Genomic DNA, 19,348 nt, shown 5'->3' on the forward strand with positions numbered 1-19,348 from the left:
TTCTTAAGGCTTAGCTCACAATGTGATTAATCATGTAAGTATGACAGGTAGGATTTCAACCATAACAGCCTGGCTAGCATGTCTAAGTATATACAAATAGTGGTGAGAAATGAAAGAGGAAAGTTTCAGGCTGCAAAGTGGCTTCTTGACCTTTACTAATGTAGGTATTCTAGTGAGTTTACTGTAATGGGAAAGAGGGATTGGACTACCTGGATACCAGTGTAGCCAAGCTCTGCTTTCCGAAGTGCTAAGACTGTATATTGCACTAGAAACAAGTATCCCAAGTCTTGAGACATGAGCAATGTAACTGCACCACTTTCATGGCTTGCAGACTCACCATGCTACTGGAAGGCAGGACAGGAGCTGGCCCCCATACAGAAAGATGCCTGTAGATGCTAAGGGAAAATGGAAATTACAACAGTCTTAAAACATGATGTAAAAACACTTCAGTTTTCATTAATCTATTGGAAACGTGGCTGGGAAGCAAGAAGTATTTCAATGTGAATACCAGCTGAAGGCTCATGGCCAAGGCACACACAACACACATCTTGGTTGTTCCGGCTGTGTGCTGGGGCAAGAATTTGACTGGTAGCAGACAGAAGTGCTCAGAAATCATGAGGTAAGGAAGCACAGGGGGGCATAAAGCAGAAATGACATCTGTAGTTCTGAATAAATGGGATTTCTTTTTGAGCTTGTCTGGGGCATGGCAGGAAATTGAGTAGATATAAACAGAAAGATACAAGTTTTCCCCTCATCAAAGATACATAAAGTAGAACAGAGGAGAAATTTTACTTCATCAGTATCTGTTCTAATGACTAGCAAAAATTCTTTTGCTAAATTTCTTCACTGACATGCAAGTCCCTGCAGTTACAACTGCCATGCTAACGTGCAGCACTTGTAATTCCATGTACTGCAAATGCCTGTACCTCTGCCCTTAGTTATGCTGCTTTATTAGCCTGTGTCACCCTTGTTATTTGCAAAGAACTGCACAAGATGCTCCAGGTTTTTACATACTTCTGTCTGTTCATAAAACTTTACTGAGTAAACAGTTTCTTCGTATGTGCCTGTGGTAGCGATGCCCTTGTTACTACACAATAGAAGTCATGAAAATTGTAGAGAAAAAGAAATGGGAGACATGTTTGATCAGTTTCACTGTGAGGACAAAGTTTGATTCTTGTATCAACAGGAAAGAAGACAGTGGTGATATATTCCACAGCTGATAATATAGAATCACAGAATCATAGAATCATTAAGGTTGGAAGAGACCTTCAAGATCATCTGGTCCAACCATCACCCTACTACCAATGTCACCCACTAAACCATGTCCCTAAGCACCACATCCAGCCTTTCCTTGAACACCCCCAGGGACGGTGACTCCACCACCTCCCTGGGCAACCCATCCCAATGCCTGACTGCTCTTTCTGAGAAGAAATGTCTCCTCATTTCCAACCTAAATCTCCCCTGGCACAACTTGAGGCCATTCCCTCTAGATCTATCACTGGTTATCTGTGAGAAGAGGCTGACCCCCAGCTCCCCACACCTTCCTTTCAGGTAGTTGCAGAGAGCAATAAGGTCTCCCCTGAGCCTTCTCTTCTCCAGACTAAACAACCCCAGTGCCCTCAGCTGCTCCTCACAGGACTTGTGTTCCAGGCCCTTCACCAGTTTTGTTTCCCTTCTCTGGACTCGCTCGAGAACCTCGATGTCCTTCTTGTAGTGAGAGGCCCAAAGCTGAACACAGCACTCGAGGTGTGGCCTCACCAGAGCTGAGTACAGGGGGACGATCACCTCCCTGCTCCTGCTGGCTACACTGTTCCTGATACAAGCCAGGATGCCATTGGCCTTCCTGGCCACCTGGACACACTGCTGGTTCATGTTCAGGTGAGCATCGATCAGCACCCTCAGATCCTTCTCCTCTATTACACGTATAGTCAGTAATTAATAATATGTATGTTCAAGCTAATAATTTTCATTTACTTTGAATGCATTTGCTGTAATTGCTTTAAAAAAAAAAAAAAGAAAAAAATAAAAAGAGGAATTCTTAAGTTCATTCTGGTCCAGTGACTCTTGCTTTCTGTGTAAATGGTGGCCTGGCCTCAGGGTGAATGCCTGAGGATGCCATCTGTCCTCAGGTCTCGCCTAGCCTACAGTAGGGTGACTGGGGCTTTCCTTCAGAATTACCTTAAACAGTGGAGGCACTGAATCCAAGTCCTGGAAAAAATGTTTTAAATTGCATTTTTATGTCTATTCTTGTTAGCTCTTTTTATCAAAAGAAGAGAAGCTCTTTCCTCCTCTGAAAGGCAATTCCAGATCATGAATGACAACTGAAGAGTATCTTGATTAAGACAAAAGCCTCGGAGAGCAGTGAGACTTAGGTCATTTTTACACTAATGGGGTCGGAGAGAATTGGGCTTCCTTCTGCTGCTCACTATGAGACCATAAGCGCATGGAACAAAGGTGTGGGACAAACTCAGCTGGACAAGTAATTTGTGCTTTCTAGTTCAAAGTAGTGTGCTCTGAACAATTTGGCTTATTCAATTTGTATCTATTTCCTTAGCAGACCTACAAATCTCAGAAAGAAAAAAAAAAAGTAGTTAGAAGGATGAATATAGTCAAATGCAATTACTTAAAATTTGACTCTGGGGGTTTTAGCAAAGACAGAACCATTGTAGCTTGAGTTCAATAAACTTATAAACTTATTTTTACAAAACCCTAAAGCTTTGCTGATGAATCATAAATAAGAGACCTCACATGAACCATGGATATTTTGTCTTTTATTTCTTTTTAGGGACCATTCACATGGGAGATGTAGGCAGATTCTGTATCTGTGGAGCAATGCAGGAATGTCAAGAGATGGCAACACAAGAGAGATGAGGACTGCAGCTGTGATTTGCTGCTGTATAGATACCTAAATACATGAGATGTGAGGGCTTTCTATACATGCTCTTCTCCTTGTCCACTTGTAAGCAACTTGCAGAAGATGATAAGTATTTACAAGCACAAACTTTCTTCTGGGAGCTCTTGTGGGGCCTGCTCTGAGCAGAGGCCTCAGTGTGTCTTCCTCTACTGACTGCATGCAGAATCTCTTCTTTCCAGACCAAGTGTCCTTTGTGACTGTCCCGTTCTCCCCGAGAGCAGTTATAACATTGCATCATTCAAAAAAGAACTGAGGTGCATAAAATGAGAGCAGCAGGCACCTCTAAACACTCCCTAGGAATCAGTGTTGCTCAGCCTCTGTCTAATCTTTGTGGGACCTAATTCACAATCATGTTAGCTTTTGTCTCTAAGAGTTTCCTATACCTGGAAGCAGTGCTTTATCATTGCTGAACCATTAACACATAATCTCACTTGGATACGGAAGCTAGATGTCCTTCAGTCTCCTTGAGGCAGTGGTCCACTGGCTTTCCTCCAGCACATACTATGCAAAATCTAGAGGACTGTGGTTTTCATGAAATGTAACCGCAGACATTGCTTCCTTCAAAACACAGCTACAAGCAGAGATGGAGGAGATGCTTCTGGACTGATACAGGACAAATATCAGAGTCCTGAGCATCAGGAGTGCCCTCCTCACTGAATGCTGAGCCAGTAGGCAGTACTGACACACTCCTTTTCTTTTTCCTGAAAGACTTTTTTCAACACTGTGGCAAGGGAGAGATACAGACAGTGAAAGAGCAGTTTGGGATGTTTTCCAAAAGGTAGGAGATGATTTTCTAATCCCAAGACTATGGTGCAGACGGGAAGATGCTGCTGCTCTGTCTGGCTTTACTTTTACATAGGCGTTTCTATCTGGGAGAGGTTTCAGGCTTTGACTTCAAAGTGGAGAGAGGAGCACACCTCTGATGCTTACTAACCTGGGGGAGAGACCACACATGAAGTGCCTTTTTACACTTGTGTTTCCCTGTAAGGTGCCTCTTGTAAATCTTGTTCAGAAGTATGGGAAGCTTACAGTTGGATTTTGCTGCCTAAAAGTTTTTGACAGCACTTTGTCACCACAGTTGTTTTATCATGTAGTGTGCTAAAAGTGACAGTTACAGAGAGGTTAGAGTACCTGATATTACTATACATAGTGGTTTGGTCCAGCCATCTATTGAAACTAATTGATTTATTTTTATTCATGTACTCTAGTAGGCATTTGATCCTACTGAAAGTTGATTTTGAGGTGAAGAATCGGACTTACATACTTCAGAAAACAGACAACTAAAAGGTAGGCTAAAACAAAATTCTGAGTGATTTTATCCAGGGATTGATATTTCACCTTGCAACAGCTGCAATTATACAATAAAAATAGGAAGACCAATATTTTCATAAGCTTGCAGTGATTTTGGAACCACTGCTTTTGGTACTCAGCCTCATACATTTACATGGCTGGATAGTTGAGACTGGATTCTAGCACCTTCTGAAGTGTACACCTTTTTAAAGTGGCAGGTATATCCATGAAAAAAATAGGCAGCCAAAATTTTAAGGCACTTGAGAGAAAAACCTGGCTTAACTGATACAGCAATATTGGGTGCTTCAGCAAAGTTTCTTTACATAGGAGCACTACACTCAGAATGTAGACTGATGAATTAAGCGAATGAACAAAGGTATGGTTATACATATAATGGGATAGAAAACATACTGTGTCATGACAGCTCTCTGTTTAGGAAGAGATTACCCAATTCTCTGATGCCTCAGTAATTTTTGATTCCACTCCACCAAACTAAAATCAAAGCTTTTGCAACTCATCTGCAAAATACAAATACTTATTGGAAGCAGTATAGAAGTAGAAAGCTGTCTTTTCAGCAATACTGAATGCTGCCAAAAGCTGTAACTAGATCTAAAATAGATCCTTTTTTTTTTTTTGTGCGTGTGTGTTTGGCTTAGCCATATGAGAGTACAGTAAAACAAAGAGTTTACAAAACAATGTCCTATATATTTATAGATTGGATATAAATAGTCTAGCTGCAAATGTTGAAGTTCAATTTCTTCATTTCTCCTTTATTTTTCTTAGATTTATAAGGTTACAAGATGAGCACAGTTCTTTTTGTGCTCCTAATGCTGCTCCTGTTAGATGAAAGAGAGAGAATTCAAAGGAGAAATTAATATACAAAGTGGATTTGGCTTATGTTTCATTAATTGAGTATCTCCACTACAGAAGTTCTTCTCTTTTTGTAAGATCAGCATTTCTCAGGATTGTTCCTCTTTTCCTCTTCCACTATCAATAATCCTTCTACATCTTCTCTGTTAATGTAATTGAATTTAATATTGTCAGCTAAAACTGATTCCCAAATCCACTTTACTGAAGGAGGTAGTCTGCAATGGAAAAGGAGCAAATTCCTAAAACATGAGACTTCCTTTACCCCCCCCCTCCCCCATGGCAAACTAATATTGGGCATAAGATTCCTTTTGGGAATGTGATGAAAAATGCTGCATTAAAATTATTGATCAGCTGTCAGTAACTTAAGGATCCCATCTCCTTTAAAACAAAACAAAACAACAATGAACAAAAACAAATAAACAAATGTAAAACAAACAAACCACAATCAGCCTTCAATTGCATATAGTTATGTATAAAACTCAAGCTATTGCAACCCTGTGCAAATAGGGTGACAGGAAAAGGAAGAAATAAATGTACTGTACAAAAGATGATTCTGCGTATCATCCTTGATAAAGCAATTGCTTTTGATAAAAGTCAGTTCATTTTTCACTTTAAAATCTGGTTGCTCTGATTATTCAGCTAACTTTTTGATGTGAAGAGTCTTCCTCCAAAACCAGAAATATTTTTTTTTCAGGATTTAGTTCCCTGAAGTTTGCTGGGCGACTCTCTCCCTTTGTCCACTGACTAGTCACTGAACTTTGTTTCTGTGACTGTGAAGCTACCTAGTCATCTTAGGAGAGGTATTCCTGCCACATGACTCACACCCTCAAAATATAAGTACATTATATTTTAGTGCAAAGTTTGTTCATATTCATCTACTTTTATTTAATTTACTTGCAGTAGGGCCTTAGTGGAAGACCAGATAAGCCTATCAGGGCTGCTATGCATCCTCTTAGTACTTATTAATGTAATCTTAAAGTTGATATGCAGAAAAACAAAAACACAAAACAAAAAACAACAACAAAAAACTGTTAGAATTAGTGTTTGAAATGTTTTGTTGCAGTGACTCACTATTCTGCCTCAGTAAACAAAATGATTTAGTAAATATTAGTGGTGTGGCCTTACCACATAGCAGTCTATTTTAATGCTTAAGGAAAATTATACAGAGGGGAAAAGAAGTACTGATTATTTACCACAAAAAGAACTTGATTTCAGGTTCCCCCTGAATTGCCCTTTGAAAATCCAAATGTATTAAATATTTCTGCTTTCTTAACACACTTGTGTTCATTTTTTTCAAGGAAATCCAACTAATTCTTAGATATGGCTCCTCCTCAAGGGCAAGAAAAAATGTTGATTCTTCCCTAGAACCATAGTGATCCATGTATGTATTACTTCCATCTTCTATTATAGTTTTCACTCACTTCTGCTATCCAGACAACAGGTTTACTGGTCTGTAGCATCGCTTATCTTCCTAGGAACCTTGGCATCATATTGGCCATTTCCCAGCTATGTTGTGTTGATGCAGTCTTAAGCAAGGGTTTACATATTCTGCTGTTTGTAATTCCGTTATTTCATCTTGAACATCCAGGTGCATACGTAAATACTGACCAATTAATCCCTCCTTTATTTGTGTTCCCCATATCCTCTTTTACTGAGAAAGCAGTAAGTAGGGGATAGGTATTCAAAATGACAGTCGGGATCACTTTTGGGGGGACTTACTAAAATGCATAAGATCAGGATTCATGGCTTCAAGGCCTTGGTTTTGGGGGTGCCCAGGACTAGAGACTTGCACATAATGTTAGGGTAGGCCACAACCTTATGTCTATGCCTGTCAAGAAACAATCAGTTGATCTTCAGTATTTCTCCTACCTCTCTTACCATCACAGCCAACTGCAATAGGCATTTTTATAACTCACTACCCAGTTTTTCTCCTCCCCTTATGCCCTCTTCAGAAACAGAGGTGCCACTACCCCAAAATTCACTTATTAAATAATCCTAAGGGCTACGAATGTCCGCTAGCATAGGAGACACCTGTCTCTTCTGTGTGATGAAATCTTAAATCCCTCTGAGCTGAATTCTCTAATTGACAGAATATAGGGTAAGGTTTTCTCAATTACTCTTACTGTTGAACAGAATAATTAAATAGCCATTGCAAAGCTCTACAGACTAATGGCTGAGGAAGTCACTTGGGATTTTGAAGCCTGGATTCCAGTCCCAGTACTAATGAGTGTTTAAAGTATATTCTATTAAGAGTCCCATTTCAGAAAACCCTCTGGGTTAGTGGCTACAGCACTGAGCTGAAAGATGCACATTAAAGCTCATCAAGCAGAGGAATATATTGACGCTCTTTGTTCTGCATCTTCGGTGTGTGCTGAGCACACAAAGTATGCACAGGCATCACAGCATCCTCTTCTTACCTTTTCCACCACCCCTGCATCTTGTAGAGAGTGGTGATGAATATTGTACCCCAGGAAACAGTTTGGATCTGGGAGTCTATCCAGTGTACTCTGTATTGGCATCTTCTGTAAAGTGCTGTGATCCTTCAGATGGAAGCTGTCTACTGGCTAGATCAGGTTCCCATGTTTCCGCTCAATGTCCCAGTTTGATGACTAACTCTTTGTGATGAGCCACAACAAAGCCTCCACTCTCCATTAGACTTTCTCAATGGCCATATGGGACCATTAAAGGGCAAGTGAGTCTTGCTGACCACTCCTTGGTTCTCCAGTCGATGAATCAGCTTATGGATGGGAATCAGGGAACCCTGGTTGGTGTGATATTGCTTCTGGTGCACCATTGTGTAATTCAGTACCTCGTCTTCTTTGAGCCTCAGCACAACACAACATACTGGGACCCACAACAGAAGGGTCGTCCAAGAGACCAGGCAAGGCAGACAGCTGTTTAATTTCCTCTGTTTCTAGTTGTAATCTGCAAGTAAAGGTTATGGATTATATTAGCTGCCTGGATGAAGGAGAACAGTTATAGTGCTGAGAAATACAGCATTTAATTCCGTTGTTGATGTGGTGCAGAGTTTTTAAACTCTTGTTCTTGTTGCAGAGGTTAAATGATGCTCTCTGGAGCAGAATGGGCATTTAGTAGGAAGGAATTTCACTAGTTAAACATTTTAGTGTTAAATCATTTATGCTCTAGAGTAACAGAGTTCACCTTTTTGCGCTATTATTGTAGAGATGTACTCAGGTGAGAGAGAATTAAAAAATCCTGATTAAGAAATCCATCTGCTAGGGTCTAGAACACAAGTCCTATGAGGAGCGGCTGAGGGAACTGGGGTTGTTTAGTCTGGAGAAGAGAAGGCTCAGGGGAGACCTTATTGCTCTCTGCAACTACCTGAAAGGAAGGTGTGGGGAGCTGGGGGTCAGCCTCTTCTCGCAGATAATCAGTGATAGGACTAAAGGGAACGGCCTCAAGCTGCACCAGGGGAGGTTTGGGTTGGAAATGAGGAGACATTTCTTCTCAGAAAGAGCAGTCAGGCATTGGAACGGGTTGCCCAGGGAGGTGGTGGAGTCACCGTCCCTGGGGGTGTTCAAGGAAAGGTTGGACCCGGTGCTTAGGGACGTGGTTTAGTGGGTGACATTGGTGGTAGGGGGATGGTTGGATCAGATGATCTTGGAGGTCTTCTCCGACCTTAATGGTTCTGCGATTCTCTGGAACTGGTAACTTATACTATGAAAGCTACTGAGCAGCTGTTTGAAGCAGGCAACTCTTGAAATGAGACAGGGTGTCCAAGAATACATATTGTGTATGTTTCTACTTTCAGTGAGCATCTTTTCAAATTAATTTCTAAAACCAAGTAAATACAGATTCAAAGATAAGATTGTGAAGTATTGTTGAGCTCCCAGTGTAGATTCTCTTTGAACAGTTTCTTCATTTGCCATGGTATTTTGTGTTTCACTCATTTGCCATTTCTCAAGTATCAGGATTTTGACGCATCTCCATCCCAGTTCACTTAGTGCTAAACTGTATCACTGGAAAAAACTGACTGGAGACTGGCAATTTGGTGGCCAAAAATGACCCCCAAAAAGTTCACTCCTGAAACTGAAGGATGGCAGGTATTCAGAGAAAATGAAGACAATACAAAAAGATTTTTTAACAGATGTTATAAAAGTGCTGATTTTCTCCTTGCTAAAGGAGAGTAATTTTACTTAGCTTGTTGTGAAAAGTGCATGTTTATGTCTATGATGGACTGGGAATGGTACTGCTATAAATATTATTGCTATATGCAGTAGCTATGGAAAAAAAAGCACAGCTAATTTATGATTATTCATTGCTATTATTTATTTATTTGGAGCTAAATACCTATTGTTAAACATCTAAAAATTCATCAGTGACCTTATTCTTTCATTTTATTTTAGTTTGCTAAAACAAGAGGGATTCTCTTTATTGAAATGGATGCACAGGGATTACTGCCTAGCACAAAAAAAAAATATCTAGATTTACACAAAATTGTTATCAGGTAGTTCTTCTATTTTTGGAAAGTCCTAAGTGCTGCCAGACAGCTATATAAACCTAAATTAAGGATTCATGCTCTGTAAGAAGTAGAAATGGTCTTTTTATGCTTTGAATCTCCTTGCCTGTTTCATTCATTCATATATAACTGAGAACACACAGAAGAACATGTTTATTTCATAAACATATTTATGCAATCTCTTCAGGCAGAAATATGAAATTTCTGCAGCAGGTGAACAAGCCCAATAATACTGTGCACAGTTCTTTGACTGTTAGATACAATTTCTTAGTGTTCTTCCTGAAAGTTCTCATTTAGCATGTCTTATTTGTGTCCACGCTCGTATAGCTACTGGGAAAGTACTTTCCACTTTTCCATTACCTCTGATTGAAACACTTATTGCCTCTTTTCATATATTTTGTTTGCCCCTTAATTAGCATAATTCAAATAATCTATTTTAATGTTTGTATTTTTTTAATACTCTTATTGCAATGCTACAAGAGAATGAAAGCGACTATAAAAAACAGCTGTCCTCAGTCTAACCTACTGATTATTCTAATGCTTTCCGCTCAGATGGTTCACTAAACACATGCCCAGTATCCATTTTCTACATAACTTGATGAAAAACATTGTTATGTTTACATTATTATATAAAAAGGCTTTATATCCAGGGAAGTGACTCATGTTTTCTTGCGCTGGCACTGTGCCACTTCTTTAGATCCGGACTACTTGTCCTCCTCTTCTGCCTAGTACCAAAAGATAAAAGCTTGTACTAAAACTAAGAAAGGGTTCTGACTGTTAGGAGTGTAGTAATTGGCTTAGTTTTCAGAATTGCTAAACAGCTAATCCAATAGTCATTTTGGCAAAATAAATCAGCTAAGAAATTCCTAAGATTTAGTGTGCTATGATTTAGCACACTGCTTCTAACTGCTTCTAACAGTCTGATATAACTTGCTGAGTGCTTAACCCATATTCTTCATAGGTATAGCACAATAGACTGTCCCCTTGACTCTACTGGTCTGTTACACATATATTTAGAAAAACCTGAACATTCAAAAGTCTCCTGAAAAGTAAACCAAGTTAATCTTTGTACATGACTTAACAAGGATAAACGGTGTTAGGGTGGACCAGTAATTACTAATTATGAGTTCTTTGTTTGGATGTTGTAGATAAGCTTGGCTTAAACAAATGTTATAAAGCTGGGAATCCTGGGAAGCTATTGCTTTAATGGACATAATAATAAAATGAACAATGACAAATAAATAAACAATTTTTAGTCTTCTCATACAAAGTCACCTGATGTAGGAATATTGCCTGTCACCGCAGGTAGCTCAGTGAAACGCTTCAATATGCAGTCACAACTGGAGATGCATAAGTAACAGGATGAAGAATAACCATGAGAACAGTTTAATGACTTTTAACTGAAGGCAATGCTGCAGCATTCTTCTCTGAAGTGCTGCACTGTGACATTTCCTTTCAAGAAGGGCGGTTTAGTGCTAAAGGAGGCTGGGAAAAGGTTAATTTTCATTGGTAAGGGACAGAAAACACTTGTGAGAAAACACTACCTGCCCATCTCACTTCATAGCTTTTCCGAGTGGTCTTCTAAATATTTACAACCCAGAATGTTAAATAAAAGGACCTAGAAATAATATATGCTATATATATAAAAAAAAAAAGAGAACAGGATTTCTGTCCTCTCTTTTACCAGAAAAGTTAGTGGTAAGTACATGAAATTTCAGAAATGAGAATACTCAAAATTTATAATGGGCTTCTTTTCCATAAAATGCAAACCTTTTCAAATTACTCTCCTGGTAAACCTGAGTTTTCAACTGAGCGAGATTAAATGGCATCTTGGGTATCAATTTAGATTTATATCTGGCATTTAAAAAAAGAGATCTCATAAGGGAGATCAGACCTATTATCTCACAGCCATCGCTGCCAAAGCTATTAGGAAGCAGGCTGAGATCAGATGCGCAGGCCCTCCCTGAGGCCTGCTGCGCAGCGGGGAGCGCTGGGAGGGGGCCCCAGCAGCAGAGCTCTGCTTGTCCCGATAAGCAGCATCCGATAAGCAGCACGGTCTAAGCCTTCTGCAATGGCCACCAGGCTTCTTCTCTGACCCAAGTCCTTTAAAGTCAGCTTGAATGTGTCCCCGTTGCCCTGCCCTCATAATACTGGTGTGTGAAGCAGATTACCCCTCTATCTACTGCTGCCTACTCAGCACTCCTTAGCCTACAGAGTCCCTGGTTAGCCCCTATGGGGACAGCTACTCGTCTAATCCTGGGTCCTGGGCACAGGCTACAAGGAGGGGCAGTCCCAGAGCTCACGGGCCTTATCTGCCGTACTGAGCACAAGAGGAGGGTGCTGCAGCCATCTCCTGAGGACACAGACCATTTGCAATGATGATGAGTTCTCCGGTAGAACTGCTCTTTAAAAGAGCATGTATCTTACACCAGCTAGCCAACTTTTGCTGTTCAGGACTTAGGCCAAAATGATATTTCGCATTCTACAAGGATAAAATCTCTTCCCAGAATTTGTCATTGGCATTTAATTACTGACATTCTTGCTTTTTAAGAAATTCAGTGCTGGTGGCACATCAAATTTAGACAAATTCTTTTGTACGTGTATTGTATGATGGCCAAAACATCACCTCTCATTTTTGTAATTACCCTTTCCAATTCCCATATCTCAGTTTCTCTCTCTCTCTTTAAACATCTGCTGTCACTTCTATTTTGGAATTGCAGCTTTTTTTTTTTTTCTTTTATCCCCCATTTTCATGCTTTCCATCTCACATAGTTCATCTCTACAGCTTCAGTATTCCTTCATAGTGACTGCTGTCTTGTTTTCATTTCTAGCTCTGTTGTCATGTATTACTTTTATATTGAAGGTCAGAGACTAATGAGCAATACTGATCCACTTGAATTGCTTTTAACTACTTACAAAAACATTATTTGTGAGCTTACTAGCGGGCATTATCATGCAAGTTCACACTTTAACTCATACAAGATGTAAGTGCCAATTCTTCCTCCAGTTTGAGAACCGTGTATCCATTTTCACTGTTTTAGCACCTCTCACTTTCCAGTCTACTTGCAGTCCTGAAGTTACAGGTGCTCTTGCAGACACAAATGTATCGGCAGAATTTGTGCCTACAATACAGCAGCCACCTTTCTGCAAATGCAAGCCACTGTGTTTCATGAGAAAATCACACCTGTAATTTCATAAGATGTACGTTTATATCCGCAAAGGGATACTTCTGTACAAGGACATGAACAAAGATCCTTTGGCACCTGCATTTGGTCTGTGTAAATACTTGCCTGTAGAAATAGAAATACTACACTTGAAACAGAGTTGAACAAGTTGAAAGGAGTAAAACTCTGTGGATAATTTATTTTTCAGCCAGAGAATTAGGAAGTGTAGATTCTGATCAAAACAGAGTCAGGACTTCCTTTTGATTGCTGATGGGTTCAAACCAAAAACCATGTAGTATCACACAGTAGTAATAAAATACTATTACTACGACTACTACTACTGTTAAATAATAATAATGATAATTTGCCCCATCCCTCTACTACATTAGAGCTTGATTTTTAGAGCCCACTCTCTCAGATGGAGTATGTGTGCCAGTCTTTCTAGGCTGACAGAAAGGAAGATCATGTTTTCTTCCCTACCATGTATATGTGGAGAAGCACCCAGGACCACCTAGCTGACATTTAAGAAGAGAACATAATGGCTGATGGTGTTTAAAAGAAAACGCTTAGGCTCCTACTCCATGAAAAGAGAGTTCCAGGCTACAAAACCTGAATAGGAGATTCATGTTGGTCTTGAAGAAGCATCCCTATCCTCAGTTTGTATTCCTGACTAGCACAGTCTCTGCATACTGGTTTGTTCATCCCTCTAATTCATGTGTTTGGATGCTGTAGTGGTGCCTAGAATTGAGGTGTGTGAAGGCAGAGGTAGATGTTACATCTACATCCTTTGGGAAAATACTGTCTGGCTGAACAGCAGAACTGTGTCCTCAAAAAGAAACTGTCTGCATTACTGAGTAACATGTGACAGAGAGTTCAACAACTTGCTGCTCTCAACACTGTCAGACATCTGCACTGCCATTTCCAAGGCAATACAGAGAGATCTCTTACCTATGTACGTCATTTGTTCTGCAGTAATGATCACAAAAGGGACAATGTATTCCTCCATGTCTATGGGTATCTTTCTTATCCAGAGAAGAGGTTTCAATGCAATCAAAAAACTCGCTTTATTCAGACCTGCTTGAACACTGATACATTTTTAATATTGGGAAAATTAGTCTAAGAACTTCTAGGACATGCTCTATAATAGTTAGAGCAGAGATTTCCTAATTAAATCTAGATCTTTCCATTTTACTCCTTATTTTGATCTTCCAAAAAGATGAAGAATCTAAAATGGCTGTCAGGAGTGAAGAAACCATTTTTTTTGTATATTTCCTGTCTCGACTACTTGAATGTAGTTCCTCTGTAGAGAATACATTTTGAATGTGTTTAGTTGTAGACAGAATGACAAAAGTTAGTTTTTCTTTAGAGAAATTGTCTGTTTATCCTAACTTTTTTAAGCAATCTAGTGTCACTTGTATTTTAAAATGTCACTCTACCAATACAAGAGATACTAATCTTGTAAGCTGGGTTGCTGAGGTGTCTGTTACCCAGCTGAAATGTTGGAAGTTTAATTCTTTAGAAACGTCTTCTGAATGGGGTAAGATTTTATGGGTTATGTGAAAAGTCTTAATCCCTATCTTTTTACACTTTTTTTTTTTAATTAGAACTTTCTAGTCTTTTCCTCAAAAAACACATTTAATTGTTGGTTGAGTAGTATGGAAAAATAGGGAACAAAGGAGAGAAGTGAGAAGAAGTACACTCCTGAGAACAAAAATTTTGTAAAACTTTCTGCACCTTTTTGGAATATTACTTCACGAAGTGGTTCAGTTGCCACGCTTATCAAACCAGAGCCAGCTTGAGGCAGAGATTTCCTTAATAACCACCTCCTTTGACACCAGCTGAGCAGCGGAGTTCTCCCCTGTCTTCCATGCTCTGACCTGGCGGGGCTGATTTCTGCAAACAGGACCACTACATGAACTTATATTTGAATGTGTTCTGACTATATCCAAAAGGCTTTAGGTATGATTGTGACAACAACAAGCAAACAGAATTATGGGATTTGAATGTGCTGTAGAAGTTGCGAAGTCTTTCCATGAATCAGAACTGCAGAAACAAAAAAGCCCCCAGAAAACACAACCAAGTAAGCAACTTTCCAGTTCCTGTTTTGATTTCGGAAGATTGCTGACTGTAAGAACCAACAGTGGATTTAAGCTTTGAAAGCAACCATATATGCCACACATTTACAATCTGGTAAAAGCAAAGTCCATCTTTCACATTTCATAGACTAGTAGAGGATCATGTTATTAAGAAAACTAGTATGAACTTTCCAAATATAACACCACTGCAAATCCATAGTAGCTACTTTCTGATGGTAAAATGGAAGCACTGATGATAAAGTACCAATGCAAAAACTTATTTAGTATTTTTCAAATATGGGCAAATGAAATGTAGTTATTTAGAATCAATTGCTACATGAGTTAGAAGTGACGTATTTTATGGAGACGAAAAGCACAGCTAACATCAACTTGTGCACTGCCAATCTTATAGTTAGATGCAAGCACTCTCACTGGTCTTAATGGGTTGAAATTTTTCAAATACAGGATTCTATGAAGTTAAAAGTAAGCTTACACACTTGCTAACCCCCACACGCTTGAAGTCACTCTCTGTATTTGCATAGGCTGAAATAGAAACAGCGCATGATCTTGTAATTTCAGTAACTGTGCTGAGTTAAAGGTCTGTTTCAAAACTGCAGTCAGATTAAAAATAATGTAATAGTCACCTGCTGAGCACCTGCAATGGCCATGAAAGATCGTATTAACACTGATACAATTAGCTAGATGAGAAATTCCTTGTAGGTGGCAGTATCTCCATAATGAGAAAAAAAAAAAAAAAGGAAAAAAAAAGTGGGGACGAGAAAGAAAGTCATTAAGCTTGTGTGACCTCAAAGTACTATAATAATATCCAAAAAGGGTGGAGAACTGACTTAAGGAAAAAACACTTTTCCTAGCTGCTTTGTGGATCCCTTCCTATATTTTCAATGTTTAATAGTACTAATATATATACTTTTTAATTTAAAAAGAAAAAGCCCATCCCTTGAGGTTCCCTTGACTGGAAAGGCATGTAGCAATTCTATGCATTTCTTAAGCAGCACCCCCAAGAATTACGGCGTACATACTTTTGAAAATCTGTTGGTTATCCAAAATGTCCCCTGTAACAGGTGAAGGTTTTGAACTGGAATGAATCTGCATGTCTGCTGGTGATACACTGGAGGAGCAGAAGAACATGCAGATTAGTGGAAGAGTATAAAATCAAAAGCAGAAGCTGTAAAGTATGTTTCCTTCTGATATGTTGGTATATACTGCACGGAATCATCATGCGGTATTTCTTCTCCTTCTCCTGCTATTGTGGCATGTTATCAGAAGGCCTCTGGAATCAGCAGAGGTGCAGCAGGGGTGGGATGCCAGCTCGCGATCACAACTGTGTGATGGAAGCTGCTGGGTGAATGTCAGAGCCATCTGGTGGGTAAAGCTCTGCCAGATGGTATGCGAAAGGTAACTTACACATGTGGCTCATGCGGGTAGTTCACATCTCATCGCCTTGGCAGCTGAACTGCGGTTGCTTTGCTGTGGTCTCACAAAGCATTTTTAGAACTGCATGGGTACCTCTGAATGATTTTCTGATATCCTATTGCTATCTGCGTTACCTCTGTTTTTCTTACTGTGACTCTGCTTCCACTTGAAAGGCATCTGCTGTGTGTACGCTCAGCTATGTGCCCCCTTGTTTTTTGCGAACTGAACGAGACTGTTTCCTTTAGTGCTTTCTAGAAACTCCTGGGCCTTATGCAGAACACACTCTGAGTGCAAAATACTGATACAAAATGGAATTTCCTAGCTTTTTTTCATTCATTTTGTTTCCTTCTTCTTAATATATTCCTATATCCTTTGACATTTTTATGAGTGCAGAATTCTCTGTGATTTTAGCAGGAGCCTGGCATGTATGGTGGCAATAGGATAGCAGCCAAAATAGCTTTCTAATACCTGTTATTGTAGCCTGTAGGTGTTGTATCTTCACTGGATGTTATGTGAGCTTTTGAAACCACTAGCCATTAGCTGTCACTTCAAATATTTCATAGTGTTTTTTCCCTCCCAAGAATCTAATTTTTCCTGTGTCTGCTGAGCTTCCTGTCCTGCTACTGATAGTTTTGTTCCACAGAATTTATTTTCTTCTCGCAGTTAGTGGGTTTAGAAAAAAATATCTGTTCTCCAAACATCTCCAATCATCATAATTACTACATGAGATCTGCAGGAATTGTCTCTTACTTTATACAAAGATGCATGTGCAAGCATGAACACAGATGCACATATAAGTGTAAAAACAGCCTCTTTGGCAAAACAGCAGCAGGACCTACGATAATCAGTAAGATCAGTAAGAAGAGCAGTTCCATCCAGTATATAATAAAAAGGTAGAAAAAAAAACAAAGCCTCCAAGCCCAAACAGATAACATTTGGTTCACTGTTACTGTTTTAGTATGTTTCAGTAGTTCTGAGCTGCCCATGCTAATTTATTTGTGATGTAAGTGAATATATAGCAATTCAATTCAAGTGAAGAATATATTTTATTTCTGAAATTAATTACATTCATTTTTAAAAGTGAATTTTAAAAATACTTTAAAAGGGAATATGCTAGATTAAATAACATCTTTTTATCTCAGCTCATTTGCCAATGTCACAGAGAGGAAGGTTTACCTCCCTAGATATGAAGAAGCAAATTCTCACCAGTTCTTACTGTAGACCTTCTGAGACTGTGATATCCCAGGTTGTACAATAGAACTGAAATAAAACCTCCAGCAGATTAGTTTTATAACATGCTGTGTGATTAGTATGACCTCTTGTGTTAAACACAGGAATATTCATTTTTTTATTTGCATAATAAAACAATCAAGCAAACAGATGAGATCTCCAAAAGCTAGTAGCAGCAGTGTGCCCTTGCCAGTTCTACATATGAAAGTGATTATCAACAGGAGATATATTAAAATTGGGATTTGTAATTGTTATGTATGAATTAGAAAAATAAACGCAATCATTTCCCCATGCAGAACACAACTATCATGTATTTCTAGTCTATCAAGATTTTAAAAAGATCAATTTTTTCTTCACAATTTCATAAAACCTTGCATGACCAGACTAGATGAAAATACAGGACATAGGCACAGTGACTTCTAAGTAAAACATGGAGATTTACAAATTTGGTAAAAAATCTGCTATGGGAAACTAGGTCCTGAGATCTTCTGTTAAAGACAACATGCAAGTACCCCTAACTGAATACGAAGGACATGACATGAACAGAAAAGCAAAGATGAAACCTGAGAACATTTAAAGCTTAAATTACTTCAGAAAACATAACAACAGGACAGCAGCTCTGTGCAGGAGCTTTATTTACACAGTGATATAAGCACAGGCTCCCTAAAATTTTTAAGATCCATGCGATTCACGTGGTTGAAAACACAGGCAAAACAGAATCACTGAGATGGAATTACAGCACCATGCTTTTGCAAGCAAACAGTGGAAGACGTGAAGCAGTGTTAAACGTCCTGTTCACCTTTAAAATATGAGCTTCGTTTTATTTTTATTTATTTACTTGTGTGTGTGTGTGTGACTCTGGTGCTCAGGAGAACTGGCTGTGATGGAGATCATCCAATTACACGTTAGTGCCATGGTATAATTTAAAACCACGGAGTGATGTATTTGGAAAGTGCTTTATCATTCATGTAGGAATGTGTTGGTGGATTTTTGTTCAAAACTTGATTGTTGAAGGAATTTGGTATTTTCACAAGGCCTCGTGCTGCTGTATATTATGTATACTCCAACCGTGGGTGCTCTTTTCCAGAATAACCTATGGTGATACTTGTTAATTCAAGAATTTTTGGTCCACCTACGTTTTGGACCCATGGTGTGCGCTACATTAACGAGGGCTGTTTGACTGTGCGTGGGCAGGGCGTGCTTGTTTTAAAAGGTACACCTGGGCTAACGAGGAGGTACCTGAGATATAAAAACTTCCTGACAGTGCTTCCCTGGGCTTCTTACCAAGGCAGGGCACCTCGGCTTGCTTCTCCTAATGCAGTCTGTAGTTTCAAAGGAAGCGGGTGTTGTTTGAAGCACGGAAATTACACGGATGCGGGCTTTTATCCCAGAAAGCGCTCACAAATTTTGTGTTTAATGTTAGGGAGAAGGCAAGGGTGTAAAAAAAAAAAAAAACTTACATTTTTGCTGTTTTCTCAGCCTCTAAGGGCCTGATGGAGAAAAATAAAGACAACGAGAGGGGCCCGCGCTATGCTCCGAGCTGGGCTGCAGTTAGCCCACTTGTAATCAAATCGCTTACCTTCCCCGCGGTCCGCTCCTCAGCAGCCTCCCCTCTGCCACCGGGGCGGGGGGGGTGGGTTGGGGGGCAGCGGAGGGGAAGGGTCGCTCCCCCCGCGGGGTGCCTGCCGGTGCCGATCGTGTGCCGCTGTGTCTTGCAGGGCGGCGCTGGACAGCTCCGCGGCAAGGCACGGCACGGCACGGCACGGCACGGCACGGCACGGCAAGGCGCCCATGTTCCGGAGGCGGCGCAGATGTGAGCGGACGGGGACGGGGAGGGGGGGGACTGGGGAAAGGGGGAGGGGGGGACGGCCCCGGGAAGCCCCGGGCGGCC

General features: G+C 39.9%; 1 protein-coding gene and 1 long non-coding RNA gene across 7 annotated transcripts in view; one reads left to right on the top strand and one right to left on the bottom strand.

Moving 5' to 3' along the window:
• LOC308185620 overlaps window positions 1–19,173 on the bottom strand; it is a 39,434-nt gene extending 20,261 nt beyond the window's left edge. The window contains exons 1-2 of one of the 4 annotated variants that reach the window (XR_013943515.1): window positions 19,037–19,150; window positions 338–395 (exon numbers count right to left, since the gene is read on the bottom strand). This is a non-coding gene — a long non-coding RNA (uncharacterized lncRNA). Of the gene's footprint in view, window positions 1–337; window positions 396–19,036 lie in introns of all 4 variants that reach the window. The other 3 variants (XR_013943513.1, XR_013943514.1, XR_013943516.1) reach the window with 3 other exon arrangements.
• A 9-nt stretch (window positions 19,174–19,182) lies between these two features.
• The window catches only part of KCNN2 (potassium calcium-activated channel subfamily N member 2), a 79,065-nt gene continuing 78,899 nt past the window's right edge, over window positions 19,183–19,348 (top strand). For all 3 annotated transcript variants that reach the window (XR_013943510.1, XM_080573958.1, XM_080573959.1), the window contains exon 1: window positions 19,183–19,270. Coding sequence is in view for 2 of the 3 variants with exons in the window: in XM_080573958.1 (XP_080430084.1) it covers window positions 19,249–19,270 (22 nt within the window). In the remaining variant the exon portion in view is untranslated. The remainder of the gene's footprint in view (window positions 19,271–19,348) is intronic.

Source organism: Anser brachyrhynchus (genome assembly GCF_964034855.1).
Source record: "Anser brachyrhynchus genome assembly, chromosome: Z".
Lineage (NCBI taxonomy): Eukaryota > Metazoa > Chordata > Aves > Anseriformes > Anatidae > Anser > Anser brachyrhynchus.